The sequence below is a fragment of the Rhinolophus ferrumequinum genome, chromosome 17 (genome assembly GCF_004115265.2).
Source record: "Rhinolophus ferrumequinum isolate MPI-CBG mRhiFer1 chromosome 17, mRhiFer1_v1.p, whole genome shotgun sequence".
Classification (NCBI taxonomy): Eukaryota; Metazoa; Chordata; class Mammalia; order Chiroptera; family Rhinolophidae; genus Rhinolophus; species Rhinolophus ferrumequinum.
The window spans coordinates 8948136-8975966 of record NC_046300.1 but is presented as its reverse complement, the minus strand read 5'-3'; the positions used below and the strand labels follow the sequence as shown (position 1 = coordinate 8975966).

The window sequence follows — 27831 nt, the reverse complement described above, 5'->3', positions numbered from 1 at the left end:
GTGGGGTGAAGAGAGAACGAGTGACCTCACCCCACTTGCTGAAGAAAGTGAAGGCAACGTGCTTAGACCACGTTTGAAGACCTTGGCTGAGAAACGTGGAGGAAAAACTAGTGACTAGAGGTTGACAAGAGGATGAGGGCCACTAAGGCCAAGGGACAGACATCTATCCCGTTTTCCTATCAGGCCTATATGTGTCCATTTTCTATATCTGCTGCCATTGACTTGAAGTACCAAATACTCACCAATCTTCTTGATACGCAGTTTCTCTCATTGATCCCTTGATTCCTACTCTCTATTCCCTCCCCTGCCCTGGAAACACGCACATGCTCATGCACATGCGCGTGCACACGCACACGCACACACACACACACGCTCACGCACTGAGACAACTATATGAATGACCAGCCACGTGCCCTTGGAGAGAATAGCTGCGTGGCCTGTCCTTAGATTCCAGACCATCTGGCATCACAGAAAACTGCAGGAAAGAGGAGTTGGACCTGAAAAACTTGGAAGGACAGGTCCCACTGTGTGGGTATTTGGTCAGACCCATGATTTCAGTACACAGTTCTCGGCAAGATGAATGACGCTTCACCAGCAATGCAAATCAACAGCATTTCTGATTTTATTTCTTGCTAAGATAACAGCAGGGAATCGTGAAAGCATATGTGACTAGAAAACTGCACCTCAGGAAGGGAGAAGGCGGCCCCAGTGGGCTTGGGGCCGGGAGCGGTGAAGGGCTGGGGCTCCCTGAGGGGAGCGTGGGCCATCTTTTTGGGTTTTACCTCCTCAGGAAGGCGCAGGCTTCCAGAAGTGCTGTGGAACACAACAAAGCAAGAGATTCAGAAACTGGTTTCTTTTGTTGTTGTTGTTGTTGTTTTTAAATCAGCAAAGCAATCAAAGAGTCTACTAAAACAGACTTTCTTCTGCTCTTCTCCCACCACCTTAAGTGAATGCTGCCCTCCTCACATTTCCCCACAGCCTCTCCTCCTAACAGCCGCAGAGCCCAAGGGAGTACTCGCAGCTCTGGCCCTCACCAACCTGGGTGACCCCTGCTCTGGCCCAAGTGACACACCCCACCCACCCAACTTGTCTTGAATTGAATCAACTGCCACACTCTCAAGTGCACGAGACATGGATGGTCCAATAACTTCTGGAACATGAGCAATTAACAAGGTCACCTTCATGAAAATCTGTTTGCAACAGTGTTCACCTGCTCATTCACAAATGAGTCACCGTGCTAAGTGCCGAGGGTTCAGCTTGGACAGACATGGGTGTGCAGTCTACCCCATCGTGAGTTGGCTGCTTTCAAGAATAGCCCTACAGCTGGGTTTCTCTGAGTGTCGTCCTAGAACCACCTTCAGCACAATTCCCCGGGAGCAGGGCTTCTCCACCTCGGCACCACTGGCATTTGGGGCTGGGGGATTCTTTGCTGTGAGGACGGTTCTGTGTTTTCTTTAGTAGCATCCCTGGCTTTTCCCCACAGATACCAGCAGCGCCCCCTGAGTTATGAGGATCAAAAATATCTCCAGCCATTTCCAAGTGTCCCCTCTGGGGCAAAATCACCCCTGGTTGAGAAGCACTGAGATTCTTGGCCCTACCCCCATCCCTGGACCAACCCCCCCCCTCCACCACCAACACCACCAATTCCAATGCCTCCACCATCCTGGGTGAGGGGCCAGGTAGGACTCTGGATGACTAGTGGGGCACAGGGGAGGCCACGCCCACTGGAACCTGTGAATCACCTGAAGGCTCATAACTCTCTGTGATGTCTTCTAAATGTGCTTTAAAAATTGAATTATTGTCAGTACTTCCCAGCTAAAATGTTTTTTGAGCATTTGTATTCTCTATAGTTGGTATTTATGGTAACTGTCTAGAAACCAGAATTTGTCATTTCTCAATACAATATGTGTATATATGTATGTACATGTGTATATGTGTATACACATATACACACACATTTCATTTAGTGAATAAAATAAATGATTAGTTTCTAAAAACTCCATGACAGTCACTATCAGCATTATAGAAATTTAGCATATTATCTACTGCTTTATGTTCTAATTCTTACACCTCATCAATGAGATTGTAATTTCCCGAGGCATAGAGATATTATATTGCCTTAACATTGTTATAGCCATCTTCCTTCTTAGAATGATGTTTGACCATCCAACCTGACTTTCACCCATGGTGGCTTCTCATGGAGCCAGCTATGGTCCACTTACGGGAGGTGGAGCATTGTCTCAGATTACCAACCGCCGTGACATACTCTCGTCCCAAATATGTTTCATATGTCGTTTTGCCATGGAGTTTGGCCAGGCATTCAGTGTTGTCGTTGAACAGAAGGTTTTTGGTTTCAGACTGGAACAAACAAAACTTGCCCGGGCACTCTTGTCCATTTCTTCCAAACTTAACCTGTATCAAAAGGGCACACAGCAAGTGAGTAGCAGAGGAAACCAGGAGAGTTTGTGAATTCTGGATGCAACACTTCTTGCATCCGGGATTAGCCCTGGGAAAACTGTGGGGTGAAAGGAGCTGAGTTCTGGCGTCATTTCACTGCCTTGGCAGAGTCTCCTCTGTCCTATGTCCTCCTGCTTCCCATGGCCCAGCTGGCAGACCCACCCTAAACAGCACCCAGGCCCCTCATCACTTGTGATCTCCCCTCCCACCATCTTTCCTTTCTTAATCGGTGGTCTCTATCCTTAGAACTTCTATGGGTGACTAGGTGACTGCTGAAGATTTTTTGAGAACTGCCCCCAAAATTGATCACCAGCCAAATTCAAATAGGCCAGCTCTCCCAGGGAGGCAGTCTGCATTGGAAATCATCTCTGCCAACGGACCGAGTCACTGCCACTTGTTGTGCCTGTCATTGCCATTCCAGGGCCCCTGTCTTTAAAGCACACCTGGAAAGATGATGTTTCCATACAAAACTAGAAGCTCTAATAGAGAATCACAGATATAAAGGCAATCACAGGATTTCCTTCAAACCACTTCTCATAGATAGACTGAAATCTACAGAAGTTCTGGATCTTTGTTCATAGAGATGACAAATGCAAGGGCCATGTCTAGAACATTGCTCGGTCAGCCGGATTCAGTAAGCATCACCAGAGTAGGCCACTTTCTACCTAGTTGTGGGAGGAAGGTTCGGTCACCACTCTCATTTGCTCAAAGAACAAAAGGAGGGACAAGGACGGTCACTATCTCTGAGCCAGGCTGTGAACACGAGTCCAGGGACATGAGACTTAGGGCAGAACTTAAGTCAGTCCCAGAATGCCCGGGGTCAGAAGCTTCAGTTGTCCTCACTGAGACTGGGCAGACCCACAACATGAAGCAAATACTGTCACCCCCAGCTTCAAGCAGAGGGATTAGAAAGAAAGGCTTGAGATGGGCTGATTCACCCAGCTCCGTGATGACCCCTCCGAACACAAACCCATGTCATTAAGGAAGGGCAGGAGGCTCTGGTGGTCAGTACCTGTTGGTCGAGCAGCACCTGTTCCAGGTGTTCTACCTTCTCTTTCTCAGCTACCACTCCATGATTTGGGGCCGTGGCCAGGTGGCAGCTGTTAGCCTGAGTCACAGGCTTCCGGGTGCCATCAAGGCACAGCAGCTCAAAGTCCTCCAGCTTCAAATCCCTAGCCCATGCTTCAGTGCTACGTCCTGAAGAGAGAGAAAAGGTGGCATCAGCCACGGCTGCCCAGCTTCGTGAAACGGTCCTTCTAGGTGGGTGTGCCCATCCACTGACCTCTTGAAACGCACACACTGGGGATGCAGTGATGTGAAGGGGAGGGAAAGAAGCTTGGTCCTACACAAGCTATACAAACTTCAACCATAGCAAATATTAATGCTGGATCCATACAATGAGACAGAATTCATCCATAAAAAGGAGTGAAGGACTGATACATGCTGCAGTACGGATGAACCTTGAAAACATGATGCGAAGTGAAAGAACCAGACACAAAAGGCCACACATTGTAGGATTTTTGTGAAATGTCCAGAATAGGCAAGTCTAGGGAGACAGAAAGTGGACTGATGGCTGTCAGCTCTGGTAGAGTGGAGAAGTGACTATTAGGTACAAGGTTTCTTTACGGGATTATGTGGGCATTCTAGAACTGGACTGTGTTGGTGGTTGCATAAATCTGAGAATGTGCTGGAGACCACTGAATTGTACACTCTGGAGGGGTGAATTTTATAGTTATGAATTGTATCTCAATGACGCTGTTAATTCTTTTTTAATTTTTAAAAAAGGAAACCTTCTACCTGTGCCATATTTTCCAGTGAGTTCCAGAAAAAGAATAGCTGGTTTATGTTCAAGAAGAAATTGTTTCTCTCCTTCCTTTCATATTCAAATGCTCTGAGTTTGACCAGAGAAAGAGAAGAACTTCTATGGATTTATCAAATATATTTAGTCAATTCCAATACAATACAGCTGTAAAATACAGAAGCTTAAAATGAAATTAGACGTCAAGCTGATCCCTGGAGATCAGTTAGATTAATGGTTCATAAATTTGAGATGGAATTGTATGCGGGTCATGTGTGTCCATGTGTGTGTACATACAAGGTCATTGTTCAGGCCCCTGCCTCTATCCTTCTGCCCTCTCTCCTCAAGAAAGCACTCCAACCATTCTCTTTGCTTTGTCTGTTTGTATTGAGGTCATTCCAAATTTATACGCCTAACCTCAGTGCCTCTCCCAAGAGACGTGAAGAGGAAGGAGTGGCTGTGACTGTTGATATCTTTAAAGGAGGGAGGCAAAAATTTGAGGCAGTTCTTTCTTAGGGGACAAAATGGCAAGTCATCTACTGAGGAGGATGGGTGAAGAGGCTGTGTGGTGATGGCTGAGGAGAGGCGTGCAGTTTGGAAGGTAGCAGATGGCTAGGAGCCTTGAATTGCGTCATTATGATTTTCATCTAGCAGTCAGAGGGGAGTGATGATTTTTCACCACTGGCTGGTAGGTTATCTCCGCCATCTACATCTGCCTGTGGTGGTGTTCCCTTCACTCCCAAGGAGGTTCGGGATGGGGGGGCTCACGTGGAGCTGAATGAAGGCCTCTACTTTCTTTTTTGAAAAGGGAAATTTTATTTGCATATGTTCAATTTTTTGGTTTGTTTGTTTGTTTATTTTTGTTGGGTTTTTTTTTAGTATCATCCACATACAGTTTCCCATAGGCTGGGTCAGGCAGATGGTGTGCTTCTGTGGTTATCTAGACAATGCCAGGAAACATTTACTACTGAGTATTGCTGGTGTGTGTGTGTGTGTGTGTGAGAGAGAGAGAGAGAGAGAGAGAGAGAGAGGGAGAGCTGTTTCAAAATCAGTATGACATCTATAGATGCTACCATGTTGCATACTGAGGTAAAAAAATTTCAGAACTAACTTAATCAAAAGTCTGCAAAAGGGTTTACTGTACTATCTTCCCAGTTGCAAATCTGAGTCCTGGCTGTGTTGCGATGCCAAGGAGTCTTCTCTGAAGCGGAAGGGGAAACATCGTCACTTACCATCAGTGTTCTCCAAGACAGTGGTGTCTTTCACAAAAGCAACGTCTCCAGCATTCTCAGCCAGGCACCTGAAATGTTCCAGAAAAATCAACACATTATCAGAGAAGAGAAACTATTAGATTTTTCATAAATATTTGCTATATACATTCCAACATCTGAAACATGGAAGTAAACATGGAAAAGATAAAGACAAATATTTCCAGGAACTTACAGTTTAAAACAGAAGATTGAACACATATATATATTTTCCCTCCTTCTAAATTCCCAATAAAATGACATTTATGAGATTTTTTTAAGCTATAGACCCGTGAGAAAGAGGAGAGCAAGGAGGGAAAAAGAGAAGATAATAATGACAACTTTTGGAAGTTAGAGAGCAAATGGATGAGGAGTAATTGACCCAGCAGGGCAAAGGAAGCTGTAACGTAAGTTAGAAGTGGGGAAGCCCAGAAGGAAGCTGATGTGCACTGCAGAACTTAAAAAAGTCTCAACAATTAGAAGTTCTAGACACGACTCCACGTGGCTGAGAACAGGAGGACTGCATAGAGCCTGCAGCTGCAGTTTAGGTATCCTCCTATCCCATGCAGCTGGAGATGGTCCCCCCCCACTGAAGGGGCTCACAGGGAAAGTGAACTTGAACAACACTATGGACCAGAGAACCAAACAGAATTGAGGATAGAGGCCCAACACAGAAATCAAACAGTAGTGGAGTGAAAAGTCTATATCCTGGAAAGTTAAATCATAGCTCTTTACCCCTCTCAGACTCCCAAGAAGCAGACAGGAGGATTCCATGTCTGGAAAATCTGATCCACTCAAGGAAAATATTTACTTATAGGTTCTGATATTTGGATGCTCCACAGTGAAACGACACAAATCAATTGCCCTAGAGTGAGGCTGATACTCATCAAGACGAGGCAATTGATGCAGAGCTAACAGTCAGCTCTGGTACTTCACTCGCAAATATGGACAAACAGCCAGAGACCACTGGATGTTTGAAGAAATGTCAGAAATGATGGAAACTAGAGCAAGTATATTCAGAGGATACAGAGACAATGTAGGAGAGAGAATAAAACTTTTAAATTTTAATTTAAGCTACCGTTAAAGAGGTGAAAGAAGGTGCAGCATTCATGAAACAAGAACAGGAAGATCTAAAACAGGAACAGTCAGACTACAGAAAGTTTTTAGGAAGTAAAAAGGACTAATCATAAAAATTCTGTAAAATGCTATAATGATTACAAGATTAAACTGAGTAAATATCACAGAAACTAAAAGGTAAAGAAGAGCAAATAATAATTTAAAAAATAGTTAGAAAATGATATGATAATCCAGGACAGTCTATAATTTAAGAATTAAAGTTTAAAGAGAAATCAGAAAAAACAGAATAAAAATTATCAGAAATAATGAAGTAAAATTTTCCAGAACTGAACAACTTGAGTTTCTAGACAAAAGGGTCCACCAAGTGCCCAATCCAATGAATTAAACAGAAGACTCACATACAGAAAAATCATTGTTAGTTTCAGAACACTGGAGAATTTTTTAAAAATAGTTTTTACACTATTTCTAAACCTCACTTTTCCTAAAGAATATTTTTCATTCATTGTTAAATATCTGAAAATTTAGAGAGAAATATAAATTATATGTGCCTGATTTAATTACTCTTCACAAAATATTTTTTGTGCAGACCTATTTGTCTAAAACACCTCATAAGTCTTCAAAAGCTTATTCTCTCAGAATTAGGAAGCCAAAAATAAATTTTTGAAAACTCAAAAAAAAGTTTTCAGGAAGAAAGAAAGTCACATACAAAGAACCGAGAATCAAAAATAGTGTCAGATTTCTCAACAGAAACTCTAGAAATCACAAGACAATGGATTAATGCTTTAAATTTGCTATATGTTCTGTCTTTCTATGTTACGTTCTGGATAATTTTTCTCACATATTTCCCACTTTACTCTTTTTAGTTATGTTTATTCTAAACAGTTAATCTGGTCAATTGCATAGCTAATTTCAATTGCTGTATTTTTTTCCTTTATAGAAGTTCTATTTCTTTTAAAAGTGCTAACGTGCTTTTACTGCTGGATTTTGCTTCTGGTGACTTTTTCTCCTGTGTGTTTGGTTAATATTTACTGTATACAGCTCATTATTATTGAAAGAGTATTTTTGAGCAGTCTTTGAGAACTAATCTGAATATGCTGTCTTTCAGACAGGTTGCTAGAGAAACTAGTAGTCTGGGATCACTTTTTAAAAAACTGTATGAGTTGAGAATTTCTAGATCATCCTAGGAGACACAGGTTTGAGCTACAAATCCTTGCAAGAATTAGCTCATGGTTTCAATTTCTCAGGGATAGTGTGTATTCTCCTCCCCGTTAGCAGGAGGAAGCATGAAAGTTACTTCTGGTTCACTCTTACTTTAAAGTAAGTTTGTCAGAAAAGGTAAATGTCCTCAGGGCAAAGTGGTCCCACTTAGCTCTCTGAATTCCTATTTTCCCTTAGACTTTAATTTAATAATTCCTTATTACTCTGTCAGCTATTCAATGCTTTTGAGAGAGAGAGAAAGAGAGATCACTTAATCCAGCAGTTTTGCTTGTTTTCAGTGGGAGAGTTGGGCAAAATAGCCTAGTGCTGCCATTCCCCAGATATGGAAATCCTGTCAAATATCCTAGGAAAAATGTTTTTCAACCTACACTTAGTTATCCAGCCAAACTATATATCATTTTAGGTAAAATAAAGATGTTTTCAGACATGTATATACTCAAAAATTAGCAACTCCTATTCACCCTTTCTCAAAAAGATGTGTTCTGTTACAACAAAACCAAAACAGCTAATGATGTGGGATCCAGGAAATAGGTACTTTAACATGAAGAAAGACAAAGGGAAGTCCCAGAACAATTGGTCCCAGAACATTGTCCCGGAACAATGGTCAAGGGGAATCCCAGGACCACATGGAGCCTAGAAGGCACCAATCCAGACTGGGCAGGAAGATGGAGGTCTTCAGGAGTAACATTCCCAAGTAAGTGATAAACCTGGGGCAGCACCCACTCTGTGTACGTCTTGTGAGGAGAGCTGGACTACTGGTAGAGGGCTCGGAGATGAATTAGTGATTTTTTTTTAAAGCACAGAAAACAAAATAAGTGAATAAATCAGACGTCTGTTAACATTGTACAGAGCATACCAAAACTTGCTACAATAAAGGAAATTTAATCTTATTATCCCACATATTTAATATGAAGATAACATTTCTATACCCTGTTTCCCCAAAAATAAGACCTAGCCGGACCATCACCTCAAATGCGTCTTTTGGAGCAAAAATTAATATATGTGACCCGGTCTTATTTTACTATAATATAAGGCCAGGTCTTATATAATATCATATCATATCATATCATATCATATCATATCATATCATATCATATAATACCGGGTCTACTATAATATAATATAATATAATATAATATAATATAATATAATATAATATAATACCGGGTCTTATGTTAATTTTTGCTCCAAAAGACGCATTCGAGCTGATGGTCCGGCTAGGTCTTATTTTCGGGAAAACATGGTATTCATAGTAACATAAGCACTAAATATGACGCACCCAATCTTGCTGGAAGCTAAAAGGAAGTTTGTGAAGTTTGTGGTTGTGGGTGGATGAGACACAAGAGCAGTACAAGAGGCTAGATCTTCTTTTTCCATAATAGAAAGTCATCAGAAAACAGCTGACAGTTAAAAATTAAGAACCAGCATTATAGGGCTATTCGTTAGAAATATAGAGGAAACTAGGACTTCCCGTTCCAGCTTTCAACTTGAACAAAAGACCAAGCATTTTGTTGTAGTATAAACACTGCAGTGTAGGTGTTTCCAGTGAAATAATACCTTACCATAAGTTTGGGGTGGGGGGGAATAAACTACATGATTTCCTTAGGGTGTTATCAGATAGGTGTGTCTATTCAATATTTCCGAATGGAATCATCACAAGTTTTCCATTTGTGGATCCTTAGTCCCTTAAAGATATTTGTGTACTTTCACAAAATATCTTCGTAGGAGTCACTCAGAGTATAGTAAAAGCGATTTTGTATCATCTCACCACTGGAGTGAAAGAAGGCAACTGAATTTATATTAAGAAGTTCAAAGATCAGTTTGATCCCTGTCATTCTCAGGTATGTGATGCCATCTGGTGGCAAAATATATTCTTGGAGAATGGAGAAAAGGGGGTGAGGAAGGACGCTGCCCTTCGCACCCCTAATCTAGTAAGTACCCTTGAGAAACAACCAAATGAATGACGGGATTGTAAAATGTGGGCTGTGGATAGTTACTGCAAATCACTAAGTGCTTATAATTCTGAAGACCTATTTGTTCTTTTTTCACTTCACGAGTGGAGAACAACCCTGCAATCCTGCTCTTTCTCTTTGCCATTTCTAAGGCCAAAATCAAAGAGGAAAGTGAAATGTAAAACACGATGACCTAGGTTGGAAGGTGAGGGTAGTGGCTATAAAAAAGAAAACTCTTCTCCATAAACTTGAATTGCAGCAAGGACTTAAGACACCACATACTCTATCCATTTGATTTTGAGGATGAAGACATGGAGGCCCACTGAGGTGGACTTTGGCTCCAGGCCACAGTAGGAGCCCAACAACGCTGAGGTCAGATAGCCCAGGTGCCAGCCCCCACTTTCTGGGGTGGTGAGGATGGTGGGAGGAGCCCTCCCACTGGTGCTGCCCGTCAGCAGCCCCCCCAAGGTGACCCCTTAGAAATGCAGTGCCAGGCTGTTGGAGGATGAGGTATAAGGCCCTATCCTGGGGGAGCTCGATCACAACACTCACCTGAAAGCCCCGACATAGCTATAGTATCTCTCATTGCTGTTGGGCGCGCATTTGTTCTCGCCTGCCTCGTTGCCAATACACAGTGCACAGAGATTCGAGCTCGGGTCTGACCCAGGGGCACAGCTTTGACTAAAGAATTCACCTGTAGAGAAGGAACATGGGAAGTCAGTGCTTCCTACCTGAGTTCACATAAGTGGCCTTTACTCAGCAGGGGACGCAGCTTGGTTTAGATTCATGATATTGCACAGGACAGACAGAACAGTTACTGTCACAAGCGGTGATGTTACCACCGATCCACAGCCCACTAGAAATCAGAAAAGGCTTCAGACAGTGGTCATTGACAGGAAACCTGACTGGGGCAGGGGATGAGAGTCTGTGACCACACAGGGGGTCCTATCATCACAGCCTTGAGCTGGGGACTCAACTGATGAGCTTGGCCACCTGTAGCCCAACCTGCTGGTTGCCTACTCCAGGATCTGATTTCCCCTTTTCCTCCGTAATAGAAACCCTGCTTCTTACCTGGACACCTGGTCCCCTAGAATAAAGACTAGCCTGATCTCATGCCCTGTGGCCGATACAGCGATGTGGCAGGTACTGGCCAGTGAAATATGAGTGGGAGTGCTGAGCGCCAGCGTCTTGAAAGCATCCTTAAAAGACGGTGGCACATGCTTTTAGCCCCTTCTCTTCTTTCATTCTGCATATGGAATGCAGAAGCAGGGACTGGATCTCCCATTGTGACAGGGCCACTGAGGTGTCTTTGAGCATGAAAGCCACACATGTCAGAGCAGCCAGATGTTTGAAACCCAGGTCCCTGACACCGTGCTGTCATCATACTAGCTCTGGACGATCAACCTCTGGACTTCACTCACAGGAGACAGAAACAAACCTGTGTCTTGCTTAAGCCGCTACTATTTGGCATTCTCTGCCCTTTTAGCTGAATGTAATCTGAACTAACCCATCCAGTGATTTGACCCAGGGAGTTAACATGGATTAATATGGGTTGAGGAGAGAGGAAATAGAGGTGACAAGAAAGTCCTGCCTTGAGGAGCAAGTAGCAGCCATTATTGGACTGCAGCCCCAGCACTGGAAGAGCCACACCACGTGCCGGCCTCAGACGGGGGCCGGGGAGCAGCCAGCTCGGAGGCAGCCAGGGAGTTGCGGAGAGAGACAATGGCATGCAGTGCTGGTGAGGAGCACGGCCCGCTGAAAGCCTGCCCGAGGAGACGCCTGCTCCTGCTCAGGAGGTGAAACGCGGCAAGAACATGTCGGGCACCCCCACATGACCGGGCCCGCAGCAGGCTTATGCATGGGGTGTGAGCATGAAGTGTGGCGGGAAGAGAAGGCCCCAGAAGCAGGTGGAGCTAGATCCTTGAGGTCTTATTCCATTTCCTTTGCAGTGTGGAGCGAGAAGTCAGTTCTGTTTTAGTAACAGAAGTGACCTGCCATGAGGCAGGCAGGTGCCTTTTCCCAAATTAGGAAGCCAGCACCTGGAAGGAATTTAGATCTGGAGCTCCAAGAAGTCAAAACTAACCTGTGTACTTCTCAGAGCCTGCATCCATTCTTAGGGTGCAGAGGAACAGAGTGATATTCCAGTGTTTGACCTTGGACTGGGGCGGATGGGGCATGGGACACCACTCAGTGTCCTTGAGCTTGTTTACACCAAAAGGGGCTGCAGGCCCGCAAATCCCCTTGCCCCCTCCCGTCCCTGAGGTTCCACAGCTCCACGTGCCCACTGCCACTGTGGCTCACCCACGTCCCTCAGGACTCCTTACCAAAATCGCAGGAGCCTGTCTGGTTGAAGAGCAGGCCCATGGGGATATTCCAGCCTGCAGTCCTGCCCACAGCAGTGTGGCAGGACTTCTTGCCTCTCAGAGAATTCCAGGTGAGATCAGCATCTGATTTCCTGACAACCGCCACAGCACGATACCCTTGGAGGATAGAAGAGCCAGTCTTACCTTCCTGGGGACTGGGGTGTGGGCTCTAGTGCAGCCTGCAACCCAGGCCAAAGTAGGTCAGGAAGCATCCCCAGCAACGACTCCCCCAGGTAACGGACATTGTTAGGTACCCCAAAAGGGCTCACGCTGCTGTCCCATGTTACAGTGAGACCGATCTGGGCTATGAAATGAGATCGTAAGAAAAGCTGATCCTTTAAGTGGTTGCTAGGGACTGTCCTTCACCAGCCACACACCTTCCCTGAGTTGTAAACCAGCAATTCACCTTTAGATGTGAGCTACTAAAGCAACAACCACTGAACAACAAGCCTGACCCCAGTAGTGCATAAATCACCAACTGCAATATTCATTGGGCCAGAGGAATGACAGCCACCAGGCTAAGTGCCATCTGGATGCAGGGGTGTGTGTGTCTCCAAGAACCGTCCCGTGCTGAGTCCGAATGAGCCCTGCACTGTGAAAGGGTCCGTGTGGTGGCAATCCTCCTGCTGACCGGGTGCACCTGACAGACTCTCCCTGCGGAGCCCTTATGAAGATGAGCAAGCGCCAGCTCTGACAGGAAGGTGTGGCTGGTGCACACAGCACGGGACTAGCACAAGAGGCCAGCAGCTGCCACAGTGTCACCTACGGCTGTGAGATCCGGGGCACTTCGGGAGACCATCTGGACCACTGTTTCTCATCCCTATGAGATGCGGGTGTAACACCCCTCCTTCCACATGGCCAGGGCACATTGAGGAACTCTGAAAGCTCTCTACCAAGTGTGAAAGTCACTGTAAACATTAACTACAATTATTCATCTATGAATGGTTTGCATCTTCAAAAGAAGGTATGACTTCGAAGGCTGTGTCTGTTGTGTGCGTTTTGTCAATTCCTGCCACGTCTTTCTCTAGCAACAAGGACTTATCCTTGACTCTGAAAGTAACTGATTCCCACTCACCCTCCACGGGTCTATTCACACAGTCTGTGTCACTGTTTTTCTCGGATTCTGAAAGAATAAAAACAAACAAAATGTCGTGAAACTCTCGGGTTTGTTGAAAAGTCACAAACTTTTCAATCTCAACCATGCAGAATCAAATTCAAAGAGACTGTCCCCGTTGCTCCAGGCAGCAGAAATGCATATATTTGCTCACCAAAATACCTGGACACAGATGTTCATAGCAGCATTATTTACAACAGCTGCCAACTGGGAATTACCCAGAGGCCCATCTAGAGTAGAATGGATAAACAATAGCAGCAGAGTCACACAATAGAATCCTAAACAATGAGACTGAATCTTCTGCAACTGCACACTTCTATGGATGAATAGCACACATACAACAATGAGCAAGATACTTTAAAAAGCACATGATGTACAACTCCTTTTACATAAAGTTCAAAAATAGGCAGAACCGATCTGTGCCCTCGGAAGTCAGGAGTCATTACCCTTGGCAGCAGTAAGGGGGCTGGTGACAGGAGGACACAAAGGGACTTGTGAAACTTACTGTGTCTTGATCTGGGCACTAGTGCCTGGGCATGCACCAGTTTGTGAAATGTCATTCAGCTGTACACTTATGTGCACTTTTCTGTATGTACATTACACGTTACTAAAAAATCTTTTCAAAAATAAAAAAGAGGAAACCAATGTGTGCTTTGTCAGTTCTCAATAGAAGAGACACTGTAGGTAACACAGCCCCTTTTGTTCCTTCTTTCCCCATTCTCCTGTTTGAATGTGTCCATCCATCTTAATGTCTCCATCTGGACCCACCTAGTAGGGGTACTCCTGCCGAACTCCACCCCATAACCCAGGGGGAATAAACCAGAGAGGACACACCCCCACACATACTTACTCTGGCTCTCTGCCAGGACAGGCACCAAACCACATTTGCCTGCGATGTAGATAAATCCTCCATCCAAACTCATAGCATCAGCTTCTCCTTTCTGCGAAGACAAAGCAAATCACCTGCACCACAGTCAGGCTGTTTCCTGTCCCACCTGCCTATATAGCTCTCTGCGAGAAAGGTTCTATGGCAGGTGTCCCAACGAAGTAGCAGAAAGAGGCAGGGGTGTTTGAACTGAGCACCCAAAGGACACAACGTGCACTCTTAACTCCCTGCCAGCCCCAGGTGCCTTTCACGCTGTCATTTCCACTGGCAAGACCAGGCACAGGCTGCACTAACCCTCTGTCCTCTGGACGGAACCCTACCTGTACTCCAAGCACTCTTGGGACTCCCTGCTGGACCAGCCTCGCTCCCTGAGACAGATGGGACCAGCTGGCCTTGTCTCATCTCCACTCATTAGCCCCACAGCCGGTGCCACACAGAAGTGGGTCAACAAACGAGCAGAAAGAATTAAACGGGCTCGCCGTCAGAACGACTGAGTCCACACTCCAACATGCGAACGCAGATTTATCAAGAGCCCCAAACTCCCTCTTTGGCCCCATCCCAATTGTTTTTTTTACAACAACATTAAAAATAACAGGAGATGTGGATAAAGACGTCTATTCACGGATGCTCAGCACAGGGCGATGGATAATAACAAAGTAAGGGGACCAAGAGGAATAGCATCATGACTAAACTCAGCCACACGTTCCTCATCTATGACTGCTTTGCATCTTCAAAAGAACTTACGGCTTCGAGGTGTTTTCAAAGAGTATTCATGTGGGGAAATGGTGGCGATACATTATTAAGTGTAAAGGGCCCCAAAACGACCTAAGGGGTGTGCTCCAGCATTGCTGTCAGCCTGAGTCGCTGTGCCCAGCAATCCTGGAGTGGGACATTACCGGCACTGTCACAGTGGCGCCCCTCAGTGTGAGGTCCCACGTGGTATGGATGGATGTATGTATGTATTATTTGTTTACTTATTATTTCTCTTACATCATTCCTTTCTGTATTTTCCCAAGTACCTGCCATAATCCTGCGTGGTTCTTACTATATAATCCGCGGAGTGGCAAGCCCACAGTAAACAGCTTTTGAACTAAAAGCTGTGCCTGCCTGCACACTGTGTGCTGTCCCCAAGCAGACCCTACCCAGGCCATCCTTCCTAACCGTCCCCCACCCCTGGCAGTGCCTCTTGACGCCCCATCAATTCTAAGCAGATGCCTGTGACCTGGGGTCTTCTAAGGAGCCCACTGCCCCCACCCAGCCACCCGAACGCAACACAGGCTCCCACCGCGGAGGCCCCCTACCAGGACCAGGGCGATGCAATCCTCGGTGTTGGCGGCTGTGGCACAGGTCACTTTCCCCGAGCTTTGGTTGCTCCACTGCTGGCACTTGCGCTGCTCCTCGGGGCCCACCGCGCACCACACGACTTGCTCACGCCGCTTCTCCACCTCCGCAGCCGCTGCCCAGAGGGACACAATGGTCAACAGGAGCCCTGAGTCTTGCAAGGGGCACTCCCACGCTGCCGACCTCTATGGGGCCGCAGCTCCACTGGCTCAGAGCGCCTTTCCTGCTTGACCCTCCAGCAGACGCCGACCAGACCTACTTCTTGGGCAGAAGAGTCTTCGGGCAGGCACCTGCCCTTCTCCCCATCCTTTCTCAGCTCCCAGCCCCTCCTTCAGGGGGGCTTGCCCACCTTGTTTTTCCTTCCTGTTCTTCCCCTGCCTTCTAATCCACCCTTCAATCCTTAGTATAATGACTCGCCTGATATCAAAAGCTCCAGGATGCAGGATCAAAACTCCAGGATGCAGAGACAGTGGCAGCCCCACAAGTCGACTTAGGGGAGCTTGAGCCTGTCCCTGACTTCCCCTAGGGCCGGCAGGCACCACCAGTAAGGACAATGCAACCTCTGGGTTCACCCAGACTCCACCCCAAGCCCCCCCAGTAGAGGAAGAGCCGTGGCTGAGCCAAGACCAGGGCCAGGGCCAAGACCAGGGCCCGGGCACAGGGCAAGGTGCCACCAGGCCTCTGGGTTCACCCAGAAGAGGCCTTGCTCTCTTGGTTCATGTTTATATTTCTCACTTCATAGGAATCAAATTGATTTGATTTTTTTGTCAGGGTTGGTGAGCCTGCACAAAGGGACTCAGGTGGCCAACACCTTTTAGAGACACTCCCACATGCCCTGACTTGGTCAACAGAAGACATGCACAAATGCATCAAACCTAGCACGGTGAAGACCTCCAGTGGCCAGGAGGTGGACGAGTGACCACTACAGAGCAGAGCCCGAAACACGAGGCGGTGTGAGGTGCTGGCCCCGGAGGGGCTCAGCCATGGCTCACCACCCGCACCAGCCTGTCTTCACTCACTTTCCTTCAGGTTCCTGATGGCTGTGAGGTACTTGGAACCAAGGTACAGCCCAGCATCTATCTTCGAAGGGATCCTCACAAACCCTAGGGCATTATCTTTGAACATCAGGTCCTTCTGCCCAGGAGGGGAGCTGAAGAGCTGGAATGCCGATGACTTGCCTTTTCCAAACTTGTTCTAATTAAGGAAAAACAGAAGTTATGATGTCAGCGGTCAATAAGAAAGAAACAGAAGCATGATGTTGAAAAAGAGTATCTGGAACTTAGGGATGATTCTGAGAGCAGGAACCTTGTTTGATTCCTCCTGCAAGGGACTCGTGCCATCCCTGTGACATAGCTCAGTTACAGCTTATTCTTTAGAGCAGCGCTGGGGTCCAAGCACCTTAGAGTCCTGAGAATATTTTTGTCCTCCCCGCTTCTGCTCCAGCCCATGAGACACTGTCAGTGGGTAATGCTGGAGGTGCTGCATAGTTTCTGCCGTCCAGAGTACAGCCTAGGTAAGCAGTCCACTGAATTCATAAACTCCTGTGCAGTGAGGCTGCAGAAGGACTTCGAGAGTGGTGGGAAGCTAGGGGAGGAAGGAACCTCCCACCACCTAATCCACGCAGGTAGAGGGACTGTGGGCGCAGATACCTGTGCCTGGTTGAGAAGCTTCCAGATCGAGTCCTCCTTGCCATTCACACTTCGGGCCACAATAGCATGAGAAGGGACCCGGGCCAGGTGGCACTCCTTGTATTCATCCACTGACTTCCGAGTATTGTCTGGGCAGAGCAGCTCATACTGGTCCCTGTCGGCCTTCTCTGGCAGGTTCTCTGGGGAAAGAGGAAAGGAGGGGTTGGGGGGCCCAGGTGAGCCCACTCCAGCCAGTAACCAGGAGTTGTTGTTCCTCTCCCCCCATGAAGTTGAGCTGGAAGAGACATCTTATACCGGTGACAAAACTGGGGAGTCAGAAAGGCAGTGGATTGCTCCAGAATACTCAGAAAGGTGAAGACAATGCCCAGAAAGCCTTGGGGGCCAGCCCAGTGTTGCTCTGACTGTATCATATGGGCTGTCCTGGGATTGTAACTGCTGCCTGCTGAGCCCAGGAGACTGAGCCAGACCCCATCTGTTTCCATGGCAACCCCACCTAGAAAAGGGTCACATGATAGAGACAAGTCTAGGCATCAGCCAAGAAGTGCCGCCTGACCCACATCTCTAGAAAAAATAAAAATGACAAAAAATTTAAGGGAGGAAATATGGTTGAGTCACCTCCGAACACTGGGTGTATCAAAAGAAGGGAAAAGACTGTTTACATGAGTGTGTTCAGCCCAATTTGGAACTGTTCACCTATATCATGTATAAATGGCTTCAGAATACACAAGATGACAGAAACCTGACCAAGTCGTTTTGTGAGATTAGTATAAACTTGATCTCAAAATCAGAGAAAGAAGTACAGGAGGAAAGAATTGCAGGCCTCTTTTACTTATAAACATAAATGTAAAAATTTCAAATAATATATTTGCTAAATCAGTCTAACAAGAGTATTTTAAAAATGAATCAATCAGGATTAAGGTTTATCAGTTTATTCCATTAATGAAAGAATGGCTGAACATCAAAAAAGCTGAAGTAATCCACGACATAATGAATTAAAGGAGGAAAACCATGAAATCATCTTAGTAGGTGCCAAAAAAGCATTTATGGGGTCAATGTCTATTATGATTTTTTTTTTTTAGTTTCAGAAAACTAGTAATATAGAGATCTAGAAAAAGTTATTGAACTTGAGAAATGCCATTTATCCAAATATTATGTACAGCAAAATCATACTCAAAGAAGAAAACTTAAACATTCATTTAAAATTTAGGAACAAGGCAAGGATGGTAGCTACCACACTGACAACACAATTCCAGAAGGTCTAGATTACACAATTTACAAAAGCAATAGGAGATGTAAACACTAAAAGCAAAAAGAAAAACTCTATTTAAAAACATTGAAATCATCTACATATAAAAGCCAACAAAACCAAGAAAAAAACAAATAAAATTAACAAGAGAGTTCAGAGGGTAACACTACAGAAACCAAACAGGAGCTAATACAGACTATACGGTCCTGGAATAGCAACTGAAATCATTAAATAGTAATCAGCCTCGTCCCACACCCCCAAAAATGCATGAGACCAACAGAGAGAAAATTTTTAAATTCTATTAAAGATATAAAAAGAGGTATTATCACACAGAGGAGATTTATCATAATCAGGGATTGGGCAATTTAACATCGCAAGTATTCAATTTTTTCATGGAACAATTTAAATTCAAAATAATTAAAATTAAACTGTGAAGTTTTTACAAATTCAACAAAATAATTCTAACATTTTAGCTTAAAATTTTTGAAAATGAACAGCAAAGTGTAGGGTGAGAAAGTCCCCCCGACCATGTCTCTCTTCCAGATATTAAGATGCTGTACCCAGTACAACAAGCCAGGGTAATAAAAGCAGGAAACACAAATACACCAGTGAAGCAAAATAGCTCAGAAATTGATCCATGAATATATACAAATTTGATGTGGGAGTGGCTCCCCATATCAGTAGGGGGAAAGTGGAATTTTTTTATGGTTGTTATTATAACAATGGTCTCACTGTAAAGGGGGGAAATGCTGAAGCCCAATACACACCAAGGTCAAGTACATATAGACAAATAACGTTGCAAGAGGCTGTCTTTAAATCTTTATGATTTTGGGTGAAGAGGGCATCTTTCAAAGATCTCCAAAGCACAAACCAACAGGACAAAAGCAATCGATTGGATCTTATCAATATCAAGGACTGTTCCACACAGGATGCTAGCAACAGATTCTTTGACTGAGAAAAGATCTTCTTAAAGTCTAAAACCAACAATGGCTTGGTATTTAGAGAGAAGGAACTCCTATCCTTGGATCAAAATCATGAAGAAACAGTCATGAAACTTAATAGAAGAGTTGTCCAAGGTTATGAAATAAGAAAGGGAAGCCCAAATTCCTAGCAAAGATATTGAGACGATCAAACTCACTAGACGTCGGAGAAATGCAAATTAAATCAACAATGAGATATCTATTGCTTTCTAGTCAAAAAAATATGAAAGCCAAAAATACCCTAAGTTGAAGTTGTGGGGAAATGAGAACAGTTGCAGAATTCTGGGGGGGGGCTGTAATTCCTGAGAGTAACCTGATAGCCCCAGGAAGAAGGTGGGGGCCTTCTCCAGTGGTCCTGGGTGGAATATGGGGGGTCTGTCCCAGTGGTCCAGTGTAGAATGTGTTCAGCCCGTGTGTACCCAGCTACTGTGCTTCAGTGTGTAGTCCCTCAGAGACATCCTCCAGCAGGACAGTAAGAGGACACTCATGAGTCACGCTGTCTGTGGTAAAGGGAAGGACAAGGTGACCTCGTCCACCACTATGGTGATAGATCAATAAAATCTGGTGGTCGTCTTCCGTGGAGAATTCCTCAGCTGTTAGAACCACTAAATTAGACCCACGTACAACTCTCTAACACAAAGTTCTGGGTGGAAAACCTTGGCTGCATCATGGTTTCTGACACTCAGGAAAAATTCTGTGAGCTTAGAACCCAGAAGCCCAAACCAGCACTGCACATTGTGCAAGAGCACATACATGTCAGAAGATACTGGGGGGCATGGTGTCTGTGAGGGGAAAGAGAAGGGCAGTGGAAGATTTCAAGAAAACTGGTCATTTAAACTATGGAATTACATAAAACAAGAGCTGTGCCTTGTAGGGAACCTTGGTCATAGGTGTGCCAAGAACTGAGGAATCAAATTAGCTCAGCATTCAGAATGATGATAAAATAAAATAAAAGGAGGCAGCCCCCACAGCTCTTCTCCCTGCTCTTACCAAAGACGGTACTCTCCTTGACAAAAGCCACGTCTCCAGCTCCGTCTTTCAGACACCTGTGAAATGAGAAGGCACCAGAAGGATCAGCACAGTGCAGGCCGCACCAAATTCTTCCTGGTGGCTCCCTGTGGAACAGGGCCCTGGGGCTTGTCGCCAGTGGCTGTCTGCTCCTCGGAGGGCGGGACTCTCCGGCTGTGGGATACACTGGCTGGGAACGTGGCAGGGGCCACCTCCAGATAGAGCCTGAGGAGGAAGGCAGGGATGCTGGCCAGACACCCCATCCTTGAGCTCTAAGGGCTGAGAGAGCAAAACTATGTCTTTCTATGGAAAAGAGAGCTTTGAAGCCTCTATACCAGAGGACAAAGTCTCAGTATTCTTGGCTATGTGGTTCTTTCTCCCAGGACTGAGTGGGCAAATGTACCCTGGCCGGCAGAGAAGTGGGGAGGCCTCCCTCTAGAAAACTGCCTGAGCCCAGGAGGCAGACGGGGGGATGAGGAGCAGCGTCAGCCTGATGGGGGCAGAGAGGGTACAGAGACCAACCAGGCAGGGCTCACTGTCTTCCAGCTTGGGGCAGGGGTCGGGGGAGGTTCGGTTAGGGCAGACCTAGTCAGCCTGGACACCCCGCCATCCTGCCCAGCAAGGAGCCTGGCACTGGCTGTCCCTTGACAAGACTCCTTCAGTCCCTCTGTGGTTAGAAGTCAGCAGTCAGAACACTAGTCGGGACAACAAGGGGGCAAAGCAGATTCAGGGTTCTCTGGGAAGAGTGAGGCAGCCACTGCTAGAGGACTGCTTATCAGGCTGGTGTAGAGATGAGGAGGCACGTGCGGGGTCCTGGAGGGGCTGGAGGGGAACATGCACTGGGCAAAAGCATCACCCTCGTTGGACTCAGTTTCTCTATCTTCACAGCAGTAGGAGTCCTGGACTGCTTCTCTGGCCCCTACAAGCTGGCTGAAGTCTATTTGGGGCCAGAGAAAAGGCCTCCTGGCCTGGGGACATGTAGCACTCAGGCCAGTGGGGAGAAGAAAACAGTCTCACTTACCTGAAGGCACCAGAGTAGCCGAAGTACGGCTCCTGGGAAGAGCAGGCACATTTGTCTGCCCCTGTCCCCGTACACAGGCTACACAGGCTGGGATACTGTGTTCCATCCACGCAGGGCACACAGCTGGCGGAGAAGAATTTGGACGCAGCTGTTGAATACAGAGAAATAGATCACAGAGTGTGAGCCAGCCTGGCCACAGCCAGTTACACCTCCCAGTGTGCGATCCCCTCTGGGCAGACCCTTCTTCCTCCCGTGCCAGACGTGTCATCTCTGTCATGAGGTTGGGAGCTCAGAGAAGCACCTTGGCTGAGAGCAGACTCAGCTCCCAGCTCCCAAAGGCAGCTGGTGCAGAGGTCCCCACCAGGACACATCGAGCTGCTTCACCCCACCTCCTCCTCAGAGCCATCCCACCTGTTCACCTGTATGGTCCCAACATGGCTGTGTATGAACTGGAGTAGAGACAGACCCCTGCCTGAGATCACGCGCAAACCCCCAGCCATCTTACCTTCCTGAAGGGGCTCTGGGGGCCCGGCCCAGTTCAGGTGTGGACGCAGGGTGCCCATAGGGATGTTCCACCCGGCAGAGCGGTTGAAGCCGGTGTGGCAGGACTTCACACCTTGTGTTTGATTCAGCTGAAAGTTGCTGTCTTTCTTCACTACGGCCACGGCATAGTAATGGGTTTGTGGCTCTGCAAAGGGGCAGACAGAATTGAAAGCTCTTGGCCTGGACCCAAAGGAGAAAAACAGCCCACCCTGACCTAGTCCTGATGGGAAAGGGACCCCGGTGCTTCAGTGTCACCTGGTGCACAGCACCCCAGAGCCTGCCCTGATTCCCCAGGGAGCACACAGGGTCCTCCCCGAGTCAGTCAGCCTCTGGCACAAAGAGCACAGTGATTCCGTCCCCTGCAAGTGTGATGCTGTCTGAGACCCTACCTCTGCCATTCAGCCACTCTGATTCCACGAACCCAGGGCCACCCCAGCTCCGGGTCCCCAGAGAAGACTCACGTTCCTCGGTGCCGTAGACCTCTGCTGCTACAGGGCGCAGTTTGTAGGGTTCCTGGCCTGCCTCAAACACCAAACCGGCATCCAGGGTCACAGCGTCTGCCTTGTTTGTCTGAAAGCAAAGAGGCCAGACTGGCTTCAGGAAAAAACCTGCCCTCACCCAGGTACATGGATTTCAGGATGACAGAAGGCTCTGTGGCTGGAAAGATCGTCAAAAGGGTAAGCTTTTGATTATGTGCACTCACATCCTGTGAGAGGTGGCACGAGCCAAGGGTCCCTCTTTTGGGACAATGAGCACCAAACCAACTGCTTTAACTCCCGAGGTTGGCACGCGGTCCCTTTGTCTTGTGCCTGCACACCTATTTCGCTCTGCTGATCACACCCTCCACCGTCGTTTATATTTAAAGTTGTCTGTTCTAGAGGCTTTCTCCCCTGTTTTAGCTCTATATTTATTTCTTTTAAGCTCTTTTTCATTGGATAGAAATTCTAACTCTTAAGATACCTTAAAATTATCATAATAAACCATGTTCATCCTCTTTTGCGTGTTACTTCTCATATGCTTCCATATTTCTTGTATTTGCAATCTGGTAAAGATAATATTTTGTGCACTGCTTGATTCATCTAAAACTGTATACATTTTTTTTTACCTTTATAGAGCCTTTATTGATTTTATAGACTTCATAACATTTTATTATAATGTGGTTGTTCCCAAATTTATTAAGTAATTCTCCCGCATGTTCAGCACTTGGGTTATTTCTGACTTTTTTTTCTGTTAAATCTATGCTTTCATGGATAGTTTTATCCTCGTAGCTTTTTTTTCCTTTGAAGACCTTTGTGGTGGGATAGGCATCTGAGAGTGGAATCACCCAGAGAATTAGCATGTGTATTTTCACGGCCTTGACTGCTATCGCCATTCTGCTTTCCAGAAAATCCATGATGCCAGTTTGGAATGCCACAGACCCCGAGGATCAGTTTCACTATAGAATCACCAACAGACAGGCTTTCGTTTTATTAAGTGTTATCACTTTAGGAAATGCAGGTGCTAACACATTGCTTAGATCTGTGTTTCTCTGACTATTAAGGGGAACATTTCCTAAGTATTTTTATTAATAATGAATTCCCTCTTACGAATACTCTGTTCATATCATTTTTCTTACGTGATCTTACATTTCTTACCCATTTGAATTGCTTCTTTATAGAACGTAAAAGGAATCCCCTGTCAGAGCTGGTGAATATTCACTCTGGGGCTTTCTACAGTTCTTGTTGTAATGTTTTTACTGGCGATGGATTAAATTTTCTGTATTTCAAAATCTGTCAGTTTACGTCACGATTTAGTTCATTGCTTAAAAGCTAAAGATTTCCCTTCCTGTTTGTCCAAAGGCCACAGTCGTAAAATAGTATTCTAAATCATTGCTCAAACTTGATTATTTTTATCCTAACTACTGTACTGATACCCCTAAATCTTACTGGAAACTTTTACACAAATTACCCACTCTGTGCTAGAGTCCAGTACACATTGCCGTGGCACAGAGAACATATGTGTTGAGTGAATCAGTAAAAATTATTTCAGTAAATCTTGTATCTCAGAAAACAAAGGGAATCTGAAATCTTCCAGAAGCTATGATTCCCTTTTCTCTCTCCTTGAAAATGTCTTGGACAAATGTCTTTCCCGGGCCTGGTGCCCTGGCAGGCCCTGCCGCACAATGTGGTGTGGGGACTACAATCAGCTGAGATTATTTCTCTCAGGGTGTAGAGGTAATGATCTTCTGGAGGCTGTGTTAGGGTGGTGCAAAAGTAATTGCGGTTTAAAAGCGTTCAAAATAATTGCAAAAACCACAATTACTTTTGCACCAACCTAATACCTTTCAGAGTAACCTTGACTTTTGCCAGTCTTACATATTCATCCAATATGACTATTGCTCTGTCATTTTTGTGCAGTTGTTATGAACAAAATTATGTTGAGATCTGTTTCCTTACCCATTTTCTCTCTACTTTAGAATGCTAATTTCTGCTTTCAAAATAGTATTGTGTCCTATAAGAGAAGACTGCTCCCAACTGACAGGTGCCCAGGAAGGAAAGAAGAAGGAGGAGTGGAAAGCAGGTTTTCTATTTTACCCGTTCCTTTCCCTTCCCCTCCATTCCGTTTGGTCCCACCCAACATGTGGCACTTGCTGACTTACTGCGATGGCCTTGATACATTCGGTGGGGGAGGCTTTCCTTATGCAGGAGATAGAGGGGCCGCGCTCTTTTCTCAGATTCCGTTGTAATTTGGAGCATTTTACTGCCTCTTGTTTTGATGTGGTGCACCACCGAACGCTTCTCCTAGGGACGGCCAGACACAGTCCTGGGAGGAAAAGGCCAAGGAGTAAGGGCTCAGCCACTGCCCACAGAAGAGACTGCCTCCCCCTCCGACGGAGTTTTCCAGACTCCTCCATTCTCTCTGCTCCTCCCCTTCCCTCTCCATTCGGTGGCTAAGTCAGGCTGCTCTCTTCAGGTGGAAGTGTCTTGCTGGCCTAATAAGCACTCTGTCCTGGCCAGAGAGCTGTGATTCTCAGGAAATCGCAGGAGACAGTCAGAGCCTCTGGGTCCTTTTCTTTCCTGTGATTGACACATTTCCCACTCCTAGAAAAATGATGGTGGTCCCGTGCATCAGTTTACAGAGCTCTTCACCTGCCTTGTGCCACTTGGACCCGGGAGGTAGGCAGAAAAGGGATTATTGTTCCTGATGTGGAACCTGGCTCTTGAGGAGGCTGAGTGACTGGTTGCTTAGCAGAGGCAAAGTCCAGCCGAGAATCCTGCTCCTTCTAAAGTGTTGTATCTACAAGCATCTCCCCAGCTGATGTCAAGGAAACGGAAGAAAATACACCCGACTCCTTGTCAGTGGCTGCAGCAAGTCGTGTCCCAAATGGGTCAGTGCGCCCGAGTTACCACCATTCACCTCTGTATGGGAAAGACTGGTTCTCCTGCCAAGCCTGCTTTTGTTGCTAGAATCTATGCAATTGGGGAAGAGGCTGGACCAGATGTGCTCACAGCTCTTAAAAACCACATGGATGCCCGAAAAAGGGCAGCTATAAAAAACCTGCAGTGAACATCATATTAAAGTGGTGAAAGACTGAATGCTGTCCCCCTAAGGTCAGGACCAGAAAGAGCATCCACTCTCACTTCTATTCAATATGGTACTGAGGTCCTAGCAACAACAATAAGGCGGGGGAGGGGGGGAAGACACCCAGACTAGGAAGGAAGAAGTAAACAGGACTTATTTGCAGATGACATGATCCTCTATGTAGAAAATCCTACAGAATCCACGAGATGCTATTAGAACGAATAAGCAAGTAAAACAAGATCAATATACAAAATCAATGATATGTTTGCCTACAAGCATTGCATAATCCGAAAATGAAATTAAAAATATAATTCTATTCACAAAAACATCAAAAAAAATAATACCAAGGAAAACATTTAAGAAAAGAAATGCAGGACATATATACTGAAAATTCCAATACTTTGCAGAAGGAAATTAAAGAAAATCTAAATAAATGGAGAAACATTCATGTTTTACAAGCCTCAGTGTCATTAAGATGGTAATCCTCCCTGAATTGATATAGAGAATCAACACAATAATCCCTATCAAAATTCCAGCAGGTTTTTTGTTGTTGTTGTTGCAGAAAGTGATAAGCAGATTCTAAAATTTATAAAGAATAAATAAATAAATGTATATAAAATAGCTAAGACAATTTTATATAATTTATATTTATACAATTTATTTTATGTAATTTAGATAGAATAGCCAAAACAATTTTGAAAAAGAACCAAGTTGGAGGAATTTTACTTCCTAATTTCGAAACATATGTAAAGCTACAGTGATCAAAACAATTTGGTATTAGCATAAAGGTAGACATATAGATCAACAAAACAGAATTAAGAGTCCAGAACTATATTCTTATATTTACAGTCAATTGATTTTTGCCAAAGGTGCTAAGACAATTGACAGAAAGGGTAGTCTGTTAACAAATAGTGCTAGCACAATTAAATATCCACATGCAAAAAGATAAACTTAGAGCCCCACCTCACACAGAAAAATTAACTCAAAGTGGATCACAGAACTTACTGTAAGAGATAAAGCAATTAAACTTTTAGAAGAAAACACAAAAGAAAACCTTTGCAACCTCAGTTAGGCAACGATTCATTAGCTATGACACCAAAAGCAGTCCATAAATTTTTAAAAATTAATTAATTGGACCTATCAAAATTCAAAACTTTTGCGTCTCAAAAGACAGTTAAGAAAATAAAAACATGAGCAACAGACTGGGAAGGAATTTGGAAAAGGGGACCAGAAGGCACGGACAGGTATTGCATCGCACTCCCTAGGTTTGGGGGCATAAGCTCACTGCTGCTCTCTAACCGCCCGCCCCCCTTCCATCCAGGAAGCTTCCAGCGCTGCCTAGATGTCCTAAGACAGAAGGAGGCTACACTAGACTTTCACTCGGCTTTCACTCCGACCCCCACACACTGCCTAGGTGCCTGGGGGCTGCTGCTCATCACAGTTTTTCTGCTGCAGCTGCCACGGACCCCCCTTTCCACTGAGGAAGCCTGTCCGCCACTCACATCACTAATGTCCATCACAGGTGAGTACCCTCAGAGTACCCCAGAAATTACTTCAGATACTTAGGTACAGAATTAACAATTGTTTAGTCCTTTCCATTTAGTCCCTTCTAGCCCGGGCACATTTCAAACCAGAAATCTACAGTTTCTCTCCACCCTCTGACAGAGGGGTCTCATCAGGAAGGTCTGCGCCTCCACCCGGGGGCCCCTCTGCAGCGGGAGGCGTGTGTGTACCTTTGCCTACCCCTGCCGCCTCACAGCTGTGTGGGAAGATGTTTGGACAGTTCTTCTAAATGAAGGGAGGCTCTGTCTTGCCCAAGTTACACGACCCTTGCAGGAGCTCGGATCTGAGCCCCAGCCCTGCTGTGAGTCTTGGGCAAGCGACTCACCGTCCGTCTCTGTGTCTCATTTTCCTCCCTTGTAAACCTCGTGTCACGGTACTATGGGTCGGACAAAATGGGACAGGGTCTGGGAATGCCCTTTGGGGAGCTCTGTGCAGTTCTAGGCGCCGCGACGGGCTCCTCCCCAGGCAGATGGGCGGGACCCGGCCCCACTCCGGGGTGCCTCCCCGGCTGCAGGCGCTGCGAGCTCACGCGCCAAGGGGCGGCGACCCGGCGCCCACCCCGCGGGGTGCAGTGACCGAGGCGCCCACCCCGCGGGGCGCAGTGATGGGGACGCTCGCCTGCCGGGGGCGCGTCCCCAAGTACCTGCACTCACCAAGGGCCCCGAAGGACAACAGGGCGAGGAAGATGAGCTTCATGTCTGGGGTCCTGACTCCAGCGAATGAAGGCTCTGCTACTTGCGCGTGCTCTGCACCCCTTTATCCAGGGCTTGGTGACCTCACAGGGTTTGCCCCGCCCTGTGGCCTAAA

At 46.0% G+C, this 27831-nt stretch overlaps 1 protein-coding gene across 1 annotated transcript; it reads right to left on the bottom strand.

Annotated features, from left to right (window-relative positions):
* Positions 1-598: 598 nt before the first annotated feature.
* On the bottom strand, positions 599-27831 carry LTF (lactotransferrin). The gene is made up of 17 exons (XM_033132871.1): positions 27678-27831; positions 24539-24702; positions 22362-22470; positions 21863-22045; positions 21358-21505; positions 20319-20374; positions 17103-17281; positions 16473-16647; positions 15414-15568; positions 14077-14167; positions 13188-13235; positions 12074-12229; positions 10302-10443; positions 5488-5555; positions 3470-3654; positions 2223-2412; positions 599-813 (listed from the first exon to the last, which is right to left on the bottom strand). Exons 1-17 carry the CDS (start codon positions 27718-27720, stop codon positions 779-781), a joined length of 2127 nt encoding a protein of 708 aa, XP_032988762.1. The 5' UTR covers positions 27721-27831; the 3' UTR covers positions 599-778.